The 19359-nt window shown below is 31.7% G+C and overlaps 1 protein-coding gene and 1 long non-coding RNA gene across 2 annotated transcripts; both read left to right on the top strand.

The window, feature by feature from the left end:
- The first annotated feature begins 706 nt into the window (after positions 1 to 706).
- LOC126705849 (uncharacterized) lies at positions 707 to 10289 on the top strand. The gene is made up of 13 exons (XM_050405069.1): positions 707 to 943; positions 1051 to 1097; positions 1219 to 1289; positions 1390 to 1503; positions 1600 to 1775; positions 1880 to 1968; positions 3022 to 3139; positions 3370 to 3443; positions 3601 to 3648; positions 5182 to 5350; positions 7317 to 7442; positions 9067 to 9168; positions 9759 to 10289. Exons 1-13 carry the CDS (start codon positions 860 to 862, stop codon positions 9945 to 9947), a joined length of 1407 nt encoding a protein of 468 aa, XP_050261026.1. The 5' UTR covers positions 707 to 859; the 3' UTR covers positions 9948 to 10289.
- Positions 10290 to 15300: 5011 nt separating this feature from the next.
- LOC126706805 (uncharacterized) lies at positions 15301 to 17486 on the top strand. The gene is made up of 2 exons (XR_007648713.1): positions 15301 to 15354; positions 17299 to 17486. It is a non-coding gene; the product is annotated as an uncharacterized LOC126706805 (long non-coding RNA).
- Positions 17487 to 19359: the final 1873 nt, after the last annotated feature.

Genomic DNA, 19359 nt, shown 5'->3' with positions numbered 1-19359 from the left:
TAGTTGATTTTGGCTATGGTAGTGGTGGTGGATGGTTTTGATAGTGGGTTTGTGGATTTTGGTTGTGATGACCGATGGCGATGGGGTTGTGATTGTGATTGTGGTTGTTTTTTTTTTTTTTTTTTTTTTTTTTTTTTTCTCTATGTTGTGTTGTGGTTGCCAAAGTAGAGTGGTGGTTGTGGCCAGTGGTGGTGGTTGTGGCTGATGATAGAGGTGGTTGGTACTGTGTATGTATTTTTTGGTTAGTGGGATATATTATTTTATTGTAGTAGTTATATTATTTTATTGTGATATTTATATTATTTTATTGCGATGTTTATATTATTTTATTGCATTGATAGCTAAAATAGATCCACTGCTACGGTATGTGTGTAGGTATAATAGATAAAGTAACTTTTAGTGGAGTTAAAAAACTAAATTTTTAGCTCCACTACTGTGGATGCTCTAAATAGTTTAGAACAATTGAATTGGTAAATAGGTATTCTGTGGCTGATATAAGCATTTGGTAGCAGCAGGCCATACATAGGGACGGACCCAGGTGGGGGCCTTAGTTTTTTGCTAAGGGGCCCAAAAAATTTAACCTGCTATAAGCTTGGGCCCCCTTCCAAAAATCATGAATTCCAAGCCCAGCCTGCCAGCCCAGGAGGCAAGAGCCCATGACCCATGTAAATCAAAAAGAAAAAAAAGAAAGAAAACTCAGCGGTAAACCTAACGGAGAAAGTGAAAGACGAAGGAAAAAAAGAAAAGAAAAAGAAAGGAAACAGAGAGACAGAGAGGCGAGACAGAGAGATAGTGAGTCACTGAGCCCAGACGCCGACGCGACGCCATCATCATCATCAGTCATCAGAGTGAGGGAGCAATGAAGCTGAACGTGGACGCCTTGAGATATCTCTCCAAAGATGATTTTAGGGTTCTTACTGCTGTTGAAATGGGGATGCGCAATGTCTGTTTCTCTCTCTCTCTCTCTTTATTATTTTTTAGTTATTGTATGTTTTGTTTTGGCTTTCCTTTCCATTATTTAATCGGGTAAAAATTATCCTTTACTTTCAGCATGAAATTGTACCTTCAGAACTTGTTGACCGCATTGCCTCTCTCAAGTACGCCTTTCCTTCTTTTTTCTTCTTACGAATATTGTCTTTTTCCTTCTCAATTGGATTCTTAAATTCACAATCAATGGGCTAATATTTTATATTTGTATTGTCTCTTCCCTACATGCAGGCATGGCGGCACTTACAAAGTTTTGAAGAATTTGCTCAAGCATAAGCTCTTGCACCATGACTCTTCCAAATGTGAGTTTGTGTGCTGCTTTTAGCTTGAATTGTGTAACATAGGTGGACCCAATTTTTGTTTTGCTATCCTGTCTTATTATCTGTTCTTATCTGCTGCTAGATGATGGGTTTCGGCTCACCTACCTTGGTTATGATTTTCTTGCTATTAAAACACTGGTTAATCGCGGAGTGTTTGTGTCTGTTGGACGTCAAATTGGGGTTGGAAAAGAGTCTGGTATTTTTTTTCTTATCTTGCTAGGCAAAACCTCTTCTAGTTTATTAGCAGTATATTACTTGATTAATTGTTGCATTTTTTTTTTCTTTCTTTAAGATATCTTTGAGGTTGCCACGGAAGATGGTACAGTCCTAGCCATGAAACTACACAGACTTGGAAGAGTTTCTTTTAGGGCTGTCAAATCTAAGCGAGATTACTTGAGGCATCGTAGCAGTTTCAATTGGCTGTATTTGTCCCGGCTCGCTGCAGTCAAAGAATTTGCTTTTATGAAGGTTCTTCACTGTCATAATTTAGCCATTTGTGTGCTTTACCTTTTTAATTAGATGATTGTCATGCCTATTGATGTTGGTTTCGCACTTGTGCTATGCTTAATCAGGCTTTGGAAGAACACAGTTTTCCTGTTCCAAATGCTGTGGACTGTAATAGGCATTGCGTGATCATGTCACTTGTCCAAGGTTTCCCTCTGTAAGTGTTTCTAATTCATTTTACTTTGAAACTCATATCTCAATTTGTAATACATGTTTATTTTCCTTCTAATTTAACCTTCAGATGGAAATTTCTTTACTACTTTGATGAATATGAAAACCCAGTCCATTGTGAATCTAAAATTATTTTATGTTTAATTACATGTTGAAGAACCATGTATAGAAAAACAGTCAATTTTTTATTTATTTATTAAAATGTAACAACTTATAGGTTTCTTTATATTTTTAGGTTTAAAAATAGGTAAATTCTTTTATAGGTGTCTAAACTAGTGTTGCACATCCAATGAGTTCTAGTTTTATTGACACTTTCTTCTCTGACAAAAATGGTGGAGGGTGAGATTGTGGGTTCAAAACCCATTGCATGTGTGTAATGTACCAACTTTATATATATATACGAGCAGGATACACCAAATTTAAATAGAAGACATGTCCTAAAAATATAGGAGATTTCCTTCCAAACAGTACATAACCACGGTTCTCTCTTACTAGTTGTAAAGCATTCTCCATAACCTGCATCATGCAGCTCATTTCACATATGCAGACATGAGGAATATATCCTGCAATCCCCTCAAATAAATTATTTTATGTAAGCCATTTGACATAAGTTATATTAATTATAAAGTTGTGCTTTCAATTTCATGTACTCTTTTAGTTAAAAAAAAAAAAAAAATTCGTGTACTCTTTTATGTTTTGTCAATATAGCTATTTTCCTCCTTTTTCCATGTGATAGAAATCTTGACAAGTGTCGGTTGAAAATTCAGTGACATGGCATTTGTCAACAATTATTATCTGAAAATTACTATGAAAGTTATCGTGATCAAATATCAAAAGTGCTTTAACCTCAGAATCTGATTCTTATAGTAATGTTACAATGGATTCCTCCTTGTCCTACATGTCCTCCCTTTCTCTCTTCTTTCCTTTGGCTCCTTGTTTTTTCCTATTGTTTTGGAATTATTTTCCAAAGTTAAACAACAGTGTCACTCCATTGAGCAATGGGAGATTGCATCTTATCAATCATTTCTATCTGATGCAGTGTACAGGTTAAGCAATTGCAAAATCCAGAGATGGTTTTTGAAAGGATCATTGGTCTTGTTATTCGTTTGGCAGAACATGGTCTCATTCACTGTGACTTCAATGAATTCAATATTATGGTATGCAATTAAGGCACTCTGCAATACCATTTCTTTGCATCTTTAGAGCTGTATAATTAGGAACCTAACAAGTGGTTTGCCATTTTCTTGTCTTATTTCTCAACACATATGTACTGGTTATTATTGCATTCATTGGATTGACTCGTTGGTTTATATCCAAATTCTTTTTATCAGCTTCCGCATTCAGTTCATTAGTGAACTAATTATTTTTCAATTTTTGTGCTTTGTAGATTGATGATGATGAGAAGGTTACCATGATTGATTTTCCACAGATGGTATCTGTAGACCATCGTAATGCACAAATGTAAGAAAAATTGCTTCTTCCAATGCAGTATCAGTTATCATTTCATTCGTTTATTTCTGATCACTGTTTTTTCTAATAGCAAATTGCTACATTTGATATATGTGAATTTTTTGCTGGAAATATTACTCTCATCTCTTAATATGTTCACATTTTTCAGGTATTTCGATCGTGATGTTGAATGCGTCTTTAAGTTTTTTCGCAAGAGGTCAGTAAGTGTTCTGGTGCAATTCTTGGATGCATTGGCTCCATTTTAGATTATTGGGTATTTTTTTTAATTGTCTGAGTTATAATATCTGTGACTCAAATTCTTAAGATCTATTCTAGTTATCTTCTTGAGACAAGTCCGATGGATTTTTTGTCACCATCTAATTGATAGTTCTTGGGAATCAGCCTTTCCCAAAAAAAAATTGGGGGGTAAGGCTGTGTACCAATTGAGATATTATCAAGTGTAACGGGCATATATAATTCTCCCCCTTCCCAACATGGTGGTGGACCCTGCAAGCATGGGACCCACCCGTTTGTGAGGGGGCGCTGTATATGCCTGTTACACCAGATATCGGCTCCTACCAATCACCTCTACCAGACCCCACAGAAGTGCGAGCTTTGTGCATTATATACAATGTATTTTATCTTATTGATAATTCACGGGATTTTTGAATTGATTATTAGGTTGAGTTATTTATTTATTTATTTATTTTTTGATAGGTAATAGAAGTTTTATTGAGAGCAAAAACCTGTGCCCCTTTCCCTTGGGTGGTTACCTGTCAACAACTCCTGGTTTTACAGGAGTTGTGCATCAATCAATATGGGGTTAGTTTTAGGGCTGAGAAAAGTTTGTAAATCATGGAATATAATTAGGAAAACATTGTGGACAACTGGTGTTAGGGAAACATTGTATAAGTAAATTTTGATTTATGTTTAAATTAAAGCATGTAATCGGATATATGGTGTAGGATTTTTTTAGTCTTTATACCATTAAAACGTGTGATTCCACTCTGTCCAGAAATACTAAAGAAGGGCAAAATGGTAACTCAGTCATAGTAGTTCCTTATCTGCAAGGTAAAAGAAATTCAACTGCTGATTAAAGAAGTGTTTCTTTGTAACCAATGAGGTTTGCCTCACATGGTGTCTCCCCTTGTAAAAGCAAGGTTAAGGGTGATATAATGGGTTCAAGACCTATCCCATGTGTGTAGTTTATCAATAAAACAAACAAACAAACAAACAAAGAATATCTGTGGAAAATCCAAGCAATACCTATTCTGTAACTGGTTGAAAATCCAAGCAATACTTATTTTGGAGGTGGATGGGTTGCTATATGGGGAATATCAGAGGTGGTTGACCAAGTAGTATGTTTTTATCAGAAATTGTATCAGGAGACACAGGAGTGTAGACCTATGGTTGAGGGCTTGGAGTTTGAGCATGTTGTTTTACTCTTCTTTGTACTTCTTGGCTGCTTTTTGATTTTTCACGTGAAGTAGTTTTTTTATAATAAAATTTTTCTTCCTTATTAAAAAGAGAAACTCTATGACACAAGTTAATCATAGAACTCTTCATAGAGCTGAATGAGAGTAAAGAGTTCTAAATAGCTAAATGATTTTATGTTTGGGTTCAACACTTCATTGTACATTTTATATATGCAAACTGGCTTCAAGCTTAGGTTTTTATGCTAATGGCTTTCATAAAAATCATTTTTCTTAATTTTTTGTATGCATGGTCAATCTCTTTCTTTGTCTTGCAGGTTCAATCTGTCATTTCAAGAAATCCCAGACGATATTGATGATGCAGAGGTAGACATGGATGAAAGTGGCAGGCCTTGCTTTTCTTCAATTGCAAAAGGTTCTGGTTTTCTAGACAAGGACCTAGCAGCCAGTGGGTTTACTAGAAAGGATCAAGAAGACATTGAGAAGGTATGGACTTGGAATTAAGCCAATTTGAGCATTAATCCATAGACTTGGAATGGACCCTTTCTGCACCAAAATATGCACTGGATTGCATCCATTTGCAACAGTTAGATTAAGCTTTAGCAGTCACTTTTGCTTTTGTTTTGCCCTTTTTGCTCAACTTGTTTCAGTCTTTGTCTCTAAAAATCCTCTGGTGGAATCCTCTAAATATTGAAGATGATCGGTATAGATCATGAAGATGAATGTCTTGGAGGCAAGTTTCATGTGAATGGTTCATGGGGTGGTGCTTTTAAATTCAATTTTTTCTTGTCCTGTAGTTTTCTTTGGCTGGGTTTCTGACCTTAGTGATTGTTGAAAATATATGTATGTTGTCTCAAATCATAAATTCCATTTCATTTAGAAGCCGGTAAGGGAATTGTCAGGTGATTGTCTGCTTTTCTGGTTTGTTACTATTACTATCATACTGATATTATTTGTATTATAACCACAAATTTGTCTGTCCACTTTTCCTGCTTTGGTTTCAACTCTTTTAATAGTTCCATGCTTTTTTTAATTTAATCCTTGTCTTGTCCATCACTCATTTTTGTGTTGTCATTTAATTGACACTCATTGAATGAAGATGTCCTTTTAATTTCTAATCTTTAGACCAATCACTCTAATTTGATGGGGCCATGTGTCAATCACACTATGGAAGTACTTCTCCATGCCATCAACCTACTTTGTATATTAGTAATAATCTTTTCATTCATCCTACTTCAAAAAAGTAAACCAAATTGATGAAAATAACTACTTATAAAAGTTGATATAAATGGTCACATCTTGGGCATTTTTGAGCACAAATCTTTAATCTTCCATGTATCTTCTGTTAGTTCAGGTTATCTCTCTCTCCATTCTGTTACCACAGCTGAACCTCTGTAGTGGTCCAATCAACTAGTATAATGACACAATCGTAGGCTAAGTGACCAATCTATCGAATCAATATGCATCAGGCACACCTTCTATATGTTTGTCAGTTCGTTTGTAACCAATACAGATCCAGATTCATCATATATAACTTTTGTGTTCTTTCTGCGTAATTGTTGGTTTGAGTTATGTTTAGTTTATCGTAAAGAGTGTAGATGCTTTGCTTGTGGAGCGTGTAGCCAGAAAGGAATTCCAAAGTTTTACTTTTTTGGATATTCTTTTCTTGTTGCACTGTTTCTTAAATGTGCATGTGGTAAGCTCTAAAAGGGGCTCCAATGTCCTTTCCTTCCCTTGGAAAGAAATTTGGGGTGTGAAAGCCCCACAATGGGTCTCCATTTTTGTGTGGACGGCGGCATTGGGGAATATTCTTGTGATAACCTCATTAAGAGAGGCTATACATTAGAAGAATGGTGTTGTATGTAACAGTTTTGTGGAGAGACGGTGCACCACCTTTTGATTCATTGCACGGTTGCTTATAATTTGGTGAGTTTTGTTTTTAGGTGCTTTGGTATCCATTGGGTGCTACTAGGGAAGGTGATGTATGTCATGTTTGGTTGTAGGAATTGGGTGGGTAAGTATACCTCCACTATTTGGAATATGGTTATTTTGTGTTCGAAGTGGACTATTTGGAAGCTATGTAACCGATGTACATTTGAAGTTGTGGAGTGTATGTGGATCCTGTTGCTAGTAACTTTATCTAGTTCTTTATTTGCTTGGTCCCAAGCATGGGGTTTTACACATTGTGTTTCTATTTCAATGTTTTTAGAATCTTGTCCCTTTTGTACATGATTTTCTTTGTAATTCTTTAGACTTCTTCATATTGCTCATGAAGGTTTTTATTATTATTATTATTATTTTTAATAGTAATACTATTCTTATCTATCAAAAAAAGTATGCATGGTAGGCTTTCTATGAGTTTGTAGGGCTATTTCTTGGCATGGCTTGCACTTCGCTTATTATGAAATATGTTTGAAAATCATATCAATTGAATAATTGATATTGTATGCAGTTCATTGAAGGAGGGGTTGAGAAGGATGCAAATTCGGGTGATGAAGAAAATGAAGATGGTGGACTTGCGTCTGAGTTAAATGAATCAGACATAAGTGGTGTTGATTCTCTGCATTTGGTAGAGCAGGTAAATATTTTTGGACAATTAGAGCATGTATATTATTCATAAGCGTTCACTCTAATGGAGCAGTTTGTGCAATCTATCTCACAAATTTGTCCATGGCTGAGGCCTTAAGGAAAGATCTAATAGATGGGATGAGGATGCTTATATGTGTGAAGTTTTGCTTGGTGAGAAAAGCACTGTTAATGCTAATTGGCAATTGCATCAACCTTTGCACAGGAAAAAACTAAACTCACTTCTTTTATGGGATTTATGGGATAATATTTACTGATTGAGCTGTGAACATTTGAATTATAACTTGTAGAATTAAGATGTTTGGGCTTGGGAAGAAAGGTGGGTTATTAAATTTATAAAAATAAAATGTGGGCAATTTGGTGCTAGATAAATAGTAGAACATTTGACAGAATTGAGCATCCTAATCATGTCATCAGTCTTTGCTGAGGACATTGTATGATTGGAATTCTGCCCTGGGTAGCACTCCCCACATTATTTTTTCTTGACTTAGAGTATTCTAATGTGAGATTGTAATTTTTTAAGTGGTTCAATCTAAATCCTGTGTATGTGAACCTTATCCTTTTTTGACTAAATTGATTTTTTATTTAATAAAATTAGTATTCTGCTCATTCAAAAAAGGAGGAGGGTGTTGGCCCCTCATCAAACACCCACTAGGTAATTATAGGGAGGAATCCCTGGGGTGATCCCAAGATGTTGGTTAGGAGTTTTGGACCAGGATCTCGTGAGGCCTTGGGAACCACTAGAACAACCCCTTTGGGTTGTTAATCTATGCACTTGCCCAGAAAAATACCGTACTGATTTGATCTAATTTAATCTTAACCTGTATACTCTAATATGACTTGGGCAACTTGCTGGTTTCTGTTTAGAGCAAGAGAATAAGCATCTGGTCAGCTATGTGTTCTGTTTATCAAATTTGGGCATGGATACATGGTTTAAAATTTGGTGATGTTTTGGAAGATCTTGCAAAACAATGAAAGATGGATAGCCTAGCGAAACCCAGTTCTTGAGTCGAAACATGTGAATATGTTTTGCCGATAATTTTTTAAATTGTATACTACTGTTAAAAAGTCAACTCATTTGTAGTATCCATAGAGCTTAGTCTTTATTTTGCGATTTTATAGATTATATTGTTCAATTGCTATTGTAGATGAGTTTCAATTTTTTATATTAATGTATACCAATGTAATACTTTCCAGTTTCCACATAGAAGTCTACTATATTATTCTTTGAAATGCATAAATAGGGAGATTTATGGTCTTTTTATTACTTAGAAATCATAGAAATATTCTGTAGGAATAATGGAAATTAATGCGTTGCCATTTGCACAAGACATTTGTTGCGCTTGCAAAATAATCAATGACTAAGGTATTTAAATCTTTGAATTTGGAAGTAGCCGTTTGAATGGCCAAATAAAGCCTGATTTAATACCTTGCATGGTTTGGGATTGTTTCAGGGCGGTAGTGTATTTTTCAATGTTTCAACATCAAATTCTGCACCACATATTTTCTTGTTTTTTATTTTTATTTTTTGAACCTATAATCTCTCTCTTCTGTATCGTTTTCTTCTAGATTATCCTCATTGAATATTTTAATTTCTTATGTGAAATAAATTTCAGCCGACATTAAATTGTGATGCGGAAGGCAGAGTAGAGGAAAATGAACAAAAAACTGAAGCAGGTCTAACCAATGGACCTGAAACTCAAGATGCAAGTGATGAGGTATACTTATCATTTCATGATCTCTTATTGCTTTTTTTAAAATCCTGGATTTTGTTCATGACTTCAATTTTTTATCTTTAGTAAAGAGTTTAGGTTCTCATAATGTGTGTTTGATGTCATATGCTTAAAATAGAATTTTACTGCTCACTGCCAATTTTCCTCCTTTCATCTTCAATCTTTTGAGTTCCAATACACTAGCTCATACTCTCAGTCCTAAGAAAACTATTTGATTAAAGGAAAAATGCTTTAGAAGCCTGTGCGTTGCTCATCCTCTTCCGTTGATCTAGGGAAACTGATATATAAATCGTAGTTCCAACTAAGAAAACTGGTATGAGAAAAAAAACATTATTATTAATAATATAAGGGGAAAAAGCTAGGAGTTGTTACATTTTTTTATTGGCAATTTAATATGCCGGTGGGTCCAAAACCCACATCCTCAACCTTCATATTGCTTTTACAACGGGAGTTGTCATTTTAACTAGAGCTCATTGGCTAGAGCTGCTATGTTGTTTGAGATGTTTCAAACATCTTTGTTATTTTTTAAAAGCTATTGTTGGAATGCAATGCCAATTTAATGTTTGTTTTTCCAGGAGGAAGATAATGAGACCATGATTAGTAAAGACGCTGAATTGACAAAGCGTTTGAGAAATCAAAATCGCCGTGTCATAGCATCAGTGCGTGGAGGACGAAAGAATCTTGCCTCTAGAAATACCTACAAAGACAAGGGTGGTAGGTCCTCTCATAATTCTAAAATCCAGAAACAATTGAGCAGCTGGTGAAATTTGTGGAGAATAACCACGTCTTCCTAGGCATGGAAGCTATCGGTTAAAACGGCTGTAGCAATGATAAACAAATTAGAAAAGAATATGTCCCAACACTCTGCTATCATTGCTGCATGCCTTTCACTTTGAAACAAGCTCGGTGATGGGAAGAAAATTGATTGGATTTACTTTTGTGACTATCATGGGCTTGTTTCATTAATTTTTATAAAAATTGTAAGGGCCTTGATTGTATAATATAGGCTAGGATGGATAGTAGCTTGCATTGTTGAGAGTATGTATCACATAATTATTATCCATATAGGTTGTACAAGTCCACAAAGCTCCAAATTTTGCTGGTTATTGGAGAGGTGATTGGTAGGCAGCTTCACTCCTTACCTGTCCCTTTTTTTTTTTTTTGTAAGACACTTGTCATTGTATTAAGGCTCAACCTTCCATTGACCAAAAAAAAAAAAAGGCTCAACCTTCCTTTGATCTTCTTTGTTAATTTGGGTAGTCTATACCCTCTTTTTAATTGAATAAATCTGCTTATTCATAAATAAAATAAAAAGAGAGGAAGAGATTGTTAGAATAATTTAATGGGACTGCTTAATTGATGTCCAACTAATGTAAATTGTTGAGAAGAATAGAGAGGAAAAAAAAAAAAAGGTTGAGAAGAATAGAGGGATAATGCCTTGTCCAAATCCTTTTTTTATTTAGATTTTGAAAACCTTGGAGGACTTGGAATTTGGAAAATTTTGGAATATTCATAAAATGTCTACACTTAATTTTTGACAAGCAATATTTAACCTGAAATTGAGTAAAAGTATGCTAAATCATTCACCTATCCTATGGGTAGTCAACTTTTGCATATTAATGCTTGCTACAGTATGCAAGGGGAGGCATGGTACTAGTAACAAGGGACTATAGTTCATTGATTACTCCAGCAATAGTTACTTCATTTGTGTCATTATTAAGAAAACCGTAGAAGTAATAATTTCCACTATTATATATGTTGTTGATAAGTATATTAGAAAGCTGGAGAGGTAATAAAGTTATATTTCAACTCCACTATCGTTCTTAGTTTCTGAAATATTTTCTAAAGTAACAAAGCAAATTTTAAGAAAGTAAAGTAACTTGGAGTAACACTTTTTATTTTCTGAAATATTTTCTAAGATAAAATAACAAAGCAAATTTTAAGAAAGTAAAATAATTTGAGTAACACTTTTTATTAACGTAGAGAGCTTGTGACAGACTTCTCTTCAATGGAATTGCCTGGTATCTTTGCTTTGCAGTAATATAACCAACATTTTTCAGTTGTAGAGTAATGCTACAACTAGGAAACGTTTTACAAAATCTTATTTTTTAAGTAGGGCATTGTCTAGTTAGTGTACATCGTCAGTACACATCACACATTTCATTTGTTAACTGTTAAGTGAGGAAAAAATAGGAAATATGTGTGAAATTATGGACACTATGTCACATTAACGAATGTGTAAGAATATTTCCCCTTCTAAATATGTGGTGTCTTCCATGCATAGTGTGTGAGACGCATAAAGCATAGTTTGATATGTGACATGACAAAATTGTCACATTACTTTTGTTTTTTTTTTTCCTTAGATAAGTTCAATACCACGTCCCTTTCGACAACAGTGTACATCACTTTATTTGTGGACTCTTTACATACATATATTGTTTTATAGTTGATCCGAATCAGCTTTTATGCCAAATCAAAAGTTGACCCAAATCAATTAAGTAGCATTCTTCTCAAATGTATATTTGTTGAATTGAGTGGGCTAAAATTCTCACCAATTTATTTGGCTTAAAATGAGAAGGTATTTCCTACATCCATTCCTTGGTATTAAGATCTCAGTTCAGAGAATCCATGATCACTATAGGTTAAACTAAGTTGAATCATGACATTTTTCTCAAAAAAAGTTGAATAATGACATGTAAAAGTGTCAGGTATCAGAAGCTTATATGACAAAATAGGACAAAGTCAATCAAAAATCAAAAATTATTTTTTAATTTTAGGTGAATGAAGAGAAGATATATGGAATGTGATGAAAGTGTGCTTCAATAACAAAATTACTATACAATATATTAACTTGAAAATGAATCTATTTTTGAAAACAAAAATCTTACTTGATTTTTGAAAACTAGAATAGTACTTCAAACTTTGATATTCATTTAAAATTTTCAAAATGTTACAATGATAATTTTGGAGGTTTTGATAAATATGTGTTCGAAATGGAAGGGAACTTAGGACTCAGATAAGTTGTTTTTTCAATTATGACCCTTAAAACTGATATGAATGCCTTTTAGGCTTACAAAAGTGAACACAAACAGAAAAAAATCACAATAATACAATGAACAGTTATGTATGTTATTGAGCAATAATGAACAACTACTGTCAGCTATGATTTGCTATGATTTCCTGATACATCCAAAGTACTGCAAATAAATAGTAGTCAAAATAATTACTGATACAATGGTTTGTTTTCAATGATTTCTTTATACAATATTTGTCTTCACTTCAAGTTTTATGACCCATGCAAGTATCTAAATTAGTTGTTGTAATGGAGTTATCTCAATTAATAAAGTCTTTTATTGTTAAATAAAGTCACTTCAAGTTTTTTTTTTTTTTTTTTTTTTTTGTAAAAAATTTCTTATTAGTTTTTACTAATTTGTTTTAAATTTAAAATATATTAAAAAGTTGTAAATACTACATCATTTTTTTTTGAGAAAATAAAATGGGGGTGTTTATGGTTATATTAAACCCCTGGACAGAGCACACACGCTTAGGGATATGATGCCCACCAACGAACTCTTGCTGGTAGCGGAAATCGAACCTGAGCGTGTAAATACTTCATCATTTTGGCATCTAATTGTGTGATTTGGACGGATAGTAACAAAACGACTACATTGATCACAAGTAGAAATTATGTGACTGAAATAAATATTTAAATTAAATATTTTTTAAAATTAGATGGTGTAATTTATAATTTAGTTAAGAAGAAATTTATCGCTAGGTCCATCCGAAAATTGGGCCTAAGATCTAGGTCCATCCGACCCAATGAATGCAAGCTACTGCGGCCCGGAAAAGAAAAAAAAAATCATTTTTTGTCATCATTTGGTTTTTTCTTTTTTTGAGCAGTTTATTTTGACGTTTTCTTTTTTGACGTTTTCGGTTTTACACTGACAAGTGAATGAATATGACAAAACATTTCCTTTTCATTTTTATTTTTTATGATAGGAAATGTTTTGTTATATTCATTCACTTGTCAGTGTAAAAAAGAAAACGTCAAAATCTTAAATCCACGAGTTGGGCTTATATTATGAAGTCAATTAGGTGGGCCATACAGCCCAAGACATTTAAACACACGGACGAACAAGACTGTAGCAGAATAAAAAATGATAGAGAGGTCGGTAACTCTAACAAATAGTCGATTGTCAAACTGCCAAACAACCCCTCTCCTCTAATGATTATTATAAAAAAAATCTAAAATTTAATTTCGCAATTTACTCATTTGTACGATATTTTTCTGCCCAGTAGCAACTTACATGTGACTCACTACTACTTTTTGTTCATACTCACAATCATAAACAAATTGTGAATTTAGAGTAAGATTTGGATATAGTACTTTATGCACTGAACCGACAAGATATACTAGTCTAATTAAATACGCTCTACACATGCGATAAGACACTTATTTTATTTTATTTTGAGTGTAATGTAATTTTTCAATTTAAATTTATCTATTATTAGTGAGGTTATATAGGAAGAAATTTTTAAAAAACTAAAATTTAATATTTGAAATGAAGTAAATTGCTGAATTTAGTGTGTGTTAATTTTTAGGGAAAAAGTTTCTTTGATTTTTTTTTTTTTTGAATTTTGTTGAATTACAATTTTAACCCCATTTTTTTAAAAAAAATTTTAAGGATAAGGATTATCTAATTATGTTAAGGATATTTTTAACATTTTTTGAAACTATAATTAAAATCCTCTTAATATATAGAGAAGAGATACAGTAACAAACACATGGTGCGAACAAGACTGTAGCAGAATAAAAAATGATAGAGAGGTCGGCAATTCTAACAAATAGTCAGTTGCCAAACTGCCAAACAACCCCTCTCCTCTAATGATTATTATAAAAAATCTAAAATTTAATTTCACAATTTACTAATTTGTGCTATATTTTTCTGCCCATTAGCAACTTACATGTGACTCACTACTACTTTTTGTTCAAACTCACAATCATAAACAAATTATGAATTTAGAGTAAGATTTAGATTTAGTACTTTATGCACTAGACCGACAAGATACACTAGCCTAATTAAACGCGCTCTACACATGCGATAAGACATTTTTTTATTTTATTTTGAGTTTAATGTAATTTTTCAATTTAAATTTATTTATTATTAGTGAGGTTATATAGGAAGAAATTTTTAAGAAACTAAAATTTAAGATTTGAAATGAAGTAAATTGTTGAGTTTAGTGTGTGTTAGTTTTTAGGAAAAAAGTTTCTCTGATTTTTTTTTTTTTAATTTTGTTGAATTACAATTTTAACCCCATATTATTTTTATTTTTTAAGGATAAGGATTATCTAATTAGGTTAAAGATATTTTTGATATTTTTTGAAACCATAATTAAAATCCTTTTAATATATAGAGAAGAGATGCAGTAACATGTACTTGACACATGCCCATTTTCAAATTCTGACAGGTCTAATACATAAGAGCACCATATCGAAACTAGTTTCATGAGATTAGGTACGAGAATAATAGTGTCCTTATATTATCTATATCTATACTATTATTTAAGAGACTTTTCTTGTTTGGATTTCTCATTCTTCTATACTACTATTTAAGGGGCTTCCCCTGTTTGGATTCCACATTTTTCATGCCTAAGATACCCTCATCATACCCACTTACAAGTTTTCAACCACCGAGGATAGATATGTAAATTAAATCTCCTACACTTTAAAACCACAAACTCACGTACGCTTTATAGTTTCTATCTCACTTTCTCTCTCTCATTCTTCTTCAAATTAAAGACATTTAGTTTAGCTCTACATCATCTTCTCTTTTTCTTTATATTAAAGATATTTACTGTCAAAGGCTTCAACAAATTTTCAGGTTCTATCTTTTGCAAGTTCCTCTTTGTTTTCTTTTCTTTTGTTTATGATTCACTTTCTTTAAGTTCTACTTTTTTTTTTTTTCTTATATGTATCACGTTAACTCTTTTTTTTTTTCCCCCTTCTTCTTTATTTTAAAATGTAATTTTGAAATAAATGGTTCCTTCATATACTCCACCATTGTACTTCTTAATGAATTGTCATTTCATGTTGTAGGTATTGTGATCCAAAAACAGGGTTGTCTTATGCTACAAAAGAAGTATTCAAAATCATTCTCCAACAGTTAAACAGTATGACTTCCCTTACCTCTTTTAATAGCCTTTGTTTACATTTTAAGAAATTATAACCATGATCACCTCATGAATAGATAGTGAGTTTTTTTTTTAAAAAAAAAGGTCAACAATGTCCATCACTCTCTTATTAGGTTTTTAATTTTATTATTTCTTTAAAAAAAAAAAGGTTTTTCATTTTATCAAAAGGTTAACCACAATTATCTATTTCCAACTGCATTTGCACTAAATTTGAGTTCTACTTTTTTTTTTTTTTTTTTTATATATATATATATATGAATCACGTTAACTCTTTTTTTTTTTTTTTCTTTTTTTTTTTAAATTTAATTTTGAAATGTTGGTGGTGACTAAAAACAAAAAAAAGCCACGTTGTATAAAAAAAAAAATCCTACGTTTTGTAAAAAAAAAAAACTATGGCCGACCCTTTTTCTTTTCAAATTCAAAAAAAAAAAAAAAAAAAACCCTTAACACGTTTAAATTCCACTCCCACATTTTACTCCTAACAAATTGTTTGAATTCCACTCTCCCATGTTTTACTCCTAAGAAACTGCTTTACTTTTTTTTTTTCTTTTTTTTTTTTAATTTAATTTTGAAATGTTGGTGGTGACTAAAAACAAAAAAAAGCCACGTTGTATAAAAAAAAAAAAAAAAATCCTACGTTTTGTAAAAAAAAAAAACTATGGCCGACCCTTTTTCTTTTAAAAAAAAAAAAAAAAAAACCCTTAACACGTTTGAATTCCACTCCCACATTTTACTCCTAACAAATTGTTTGAATTCCACTCTCCCATGTTTTACTCCTAAGAAACTGCTTTACTTTTTTTCTTTTTTCTTTTTTTTTAATTTAATTTTGAAATGTTGGTGGTGACTAAAAACAAAAAAAAAGCCACGTTGTATTAAAAAAAAAAAATCCTACGTTTTGTAAAAAAAAAAAAACTATGGCCGACCCTTTTTCTTTTCAAATTCAAAAAAAAAAAAAAAAAAAAAAAAAAAACCTTAACACGTTTGAATTCCACTCCCACATTTTACTCCTAACAAATTGTTTGAATTCCACTCTCCCATGTTTTACTCCTAAGAAACTGCTTTACTTTTTTTTTTCTTTTTTTTTTTAAATTTAATTTTGAAATGTTGGTGGTGACTAAAAACAAAAAAAAGCCACGTTGTATAAAAAAAAAAAAAAAAATCCTACGTTTTGTAAAAAAAAAAAACTATGGCCGACCCTTTTTCTTTTCAAATTCAAAAAAAAAAAAAAAAAAAAAAAAAAGCCTTAACACGTTTGAATTCCACTCCCACATTTTACTCCTAACAAATTGTTTGAATTCCTACTCCCATGTTTTACTCCTAAGAAACTGCTTTACTATCAAATTTAAAAATTTTAACTTCTCTTTAACTTCTTTTGCTTATCCAGTTTTTATTTTATTTTATTTAAGTTTCATGTTATATCCTCCTTCCTTTTCATCTTCTTCTTCTTCTAGATATATCTAAAGATACACATTCTACATAGCCATGATAATGAATCAATGATAATATACAAATAGAAAAAAAAAGGGTCAGCCAGAGTTTTTTTTTTTTTTTTTCTTTTACAAAAGTGGGTTTTTTTTTTTTTTTCAAAATAAAAACGTGGTAGATAATTTTTTGTTAAAAACAATTATAACCATAAAAAAAAAAACGTTTAACATTATTGACTCATACGTGGTATTGATGATTATCACTACCAACATTTTCGGATAACTACTATTTTATTCAAATGTTTGCTTTATTCTTTTTTTTTTTTTTTTTGGGAGAAGAATTTTCTATTTCTATTTGAATTCAAATATTTCAAACACAAACTCTAACAAACTTAAGCTATTATCTTTAACAACATATACCTTCAAACGTTGGTTGGTTAATTAAAGTTTTAAAAAAAAAAAATACTTGGTTTAACCCTAATTCTTTTATCTCTCTCAGGTTCACGTACGCACAAACTTTTTGGATTGCATTGAGGAGTCATTGGAATGGAATATTAGATAAGTTCGGGTGAGAGACTTTACAAGAATTATTATATGTATTAAACCTCACATAAAGTGGTTGTTATCTAAGAAACTGTTGTAAAAAAATTTCTTTTGTAATAGAAACTATATTTCTTTTGTATACAATTAACGTGTATCTTTTGCCATAAAATTTTCAAATTAAGCTTTTATTTACTTATGTTATGGATGTGTAGTAAATGACTAAATTTTAGGATTAAAAATACTACATTTTATGAATAGACAAAAAATGATAACTATCATACATAAAATTTGAAAAAAAAAAAAAAAAAAAAAAAAACCCACATCAACAACACCAAGAACGTGAGAGACTTTACAAGAATGAAATATTAGACTTTTAATTTTTTTTCCCTAAAATTTAGCATTTTATTTTTTTTCAAAATCAGATATGCTAGTACCTAAATATAAGGATATGGATGGAGAAATTATAGTTGTAGTTTTATTGTACAAGTCTTTCTTTTCCAAAATATGGACGACATTAAAAGAAAAAGAAAAAAAAAAAGAGAAAAACGTGAGATTTATTTTGTATACAATTAACATGTATCTCTTCACATAAAATTTCTAATTTAAGTTTTATTTACTTATGTTATGGATGTGTAGTAAATGACTAAATTTTAGGATTAAAAAAAACTACATTTTAGGAAAAGACAAAAAATGATAACTGTCATACATAAAATTTGAAAAAAAAAAAAAAAAAAAACAACAACAACAACAACATAGATAGAGAGAGAGAACGTGAGAGAAGAAGAGAGACATTGTAAGTGTGGGTTTAAAACTAGAAAGAAAACTATAGAAGAAGAGAACAGAAAAATTGAAGTAAAAGGACACAAAGTACAAAGACTAATAAGAACGGAAACAGAGAAACTGAAGAAAGAGAACACAGAGAATAAAGCCAACACAGAGAATATGGAAAAATAAATAAATAAGACAAGTTTGCTTCTTCTCTTTCACTTCAGCTCAAAAATTGCAATTAACTTGATCAAGGGAGGCATCCAATGAATGGAGAATGCTATCATAAGTGAAGAAAAAGAAAAACTATTTAACTTATGCAATTAATAAGTTGTCTATAAATATCTGACAATACTCTCTACTCGAACCTATCAGTTAAACTTATGCTTTAATTAAACTTGCGCATTTTCATAATAATAACTAGCCTCTGAGCACGCGCTCACGCGCGTGCTCAGAGGCTCTTCTATTTTTTGGGTAAGGATTAAATTAGAGCATTTATTATAATTTTGAATTATTATATTTTTCAATCACAAAAAAAAAACTTAGGAGTGTGATGAGTGTCATGTGTGGAAAAATCATTTTCCAATCACAATAATTTTTCATCACAAAAAAATCTAGGGGTGTGATTGGAAAATTATTTCTCCACACATGACACTCATCACACTCCTAGGTTTTTTTTTTGTGATTGAAAAATATAATAATTCCAAATTATAATAAATGCTCTAATTTAATTCTTACCCAAAAAATAGAAGAGCCTCTGAGCACGCGCGTGAGCGCGTGCTCAGAGGCTAGTTTTTATTAAAAAATGTCCTTACACCCCTATGTTTAAGTAGAGACAAAACTAAATGATAATTTGATAAAAATACACTCTAACACCTACTACAACATTGCCTAAAAATAGGGTCACTTTCATATTAATTTTCAAATTGCTTTATCCACTTATAAATTAGATTCTCAAAATAAAAATTATATATAGAAAATAAAAACACAAATTTTTTGTTTTGCTACAAAATAAGACTACTAAAATAAAATTAAAAAAAAAAATCTCTTCGAACGCATGAAGCACCTTTAATGAGGCAGTCCTATTATTAACGTAATTTGTTATGAAATGATTGTAAAGGTCTCTTATTATTTTACTATTTTTTTTGTTTTAGTTCGGAATAAAATATAAAAGAATTGCGAATAAATCCCCACCACGTCTTCGTGCTAATCCACGCGCGCACTCAAACCACGACACGACCCACTCCCACCA

Source organism: Quercus robur, chromosome 11 (genome assembly GCF_932294415.1).
Source record: "Quercus robur chromosome 11, dhQueRobu3.1, whole genome shotgun sequence".
Lineage (NCBI taxonomy): Eukaryota > Viridiplantae > Streptophyta > Magnoliopsida > Fagales > Fagaceae > Quercus > Quercus robur.
The sequence above is the reverse complement of the archived record's forward strand: the minus strand, read 5'-3'. Positions and strand labels throughout refer to the sequence as shown.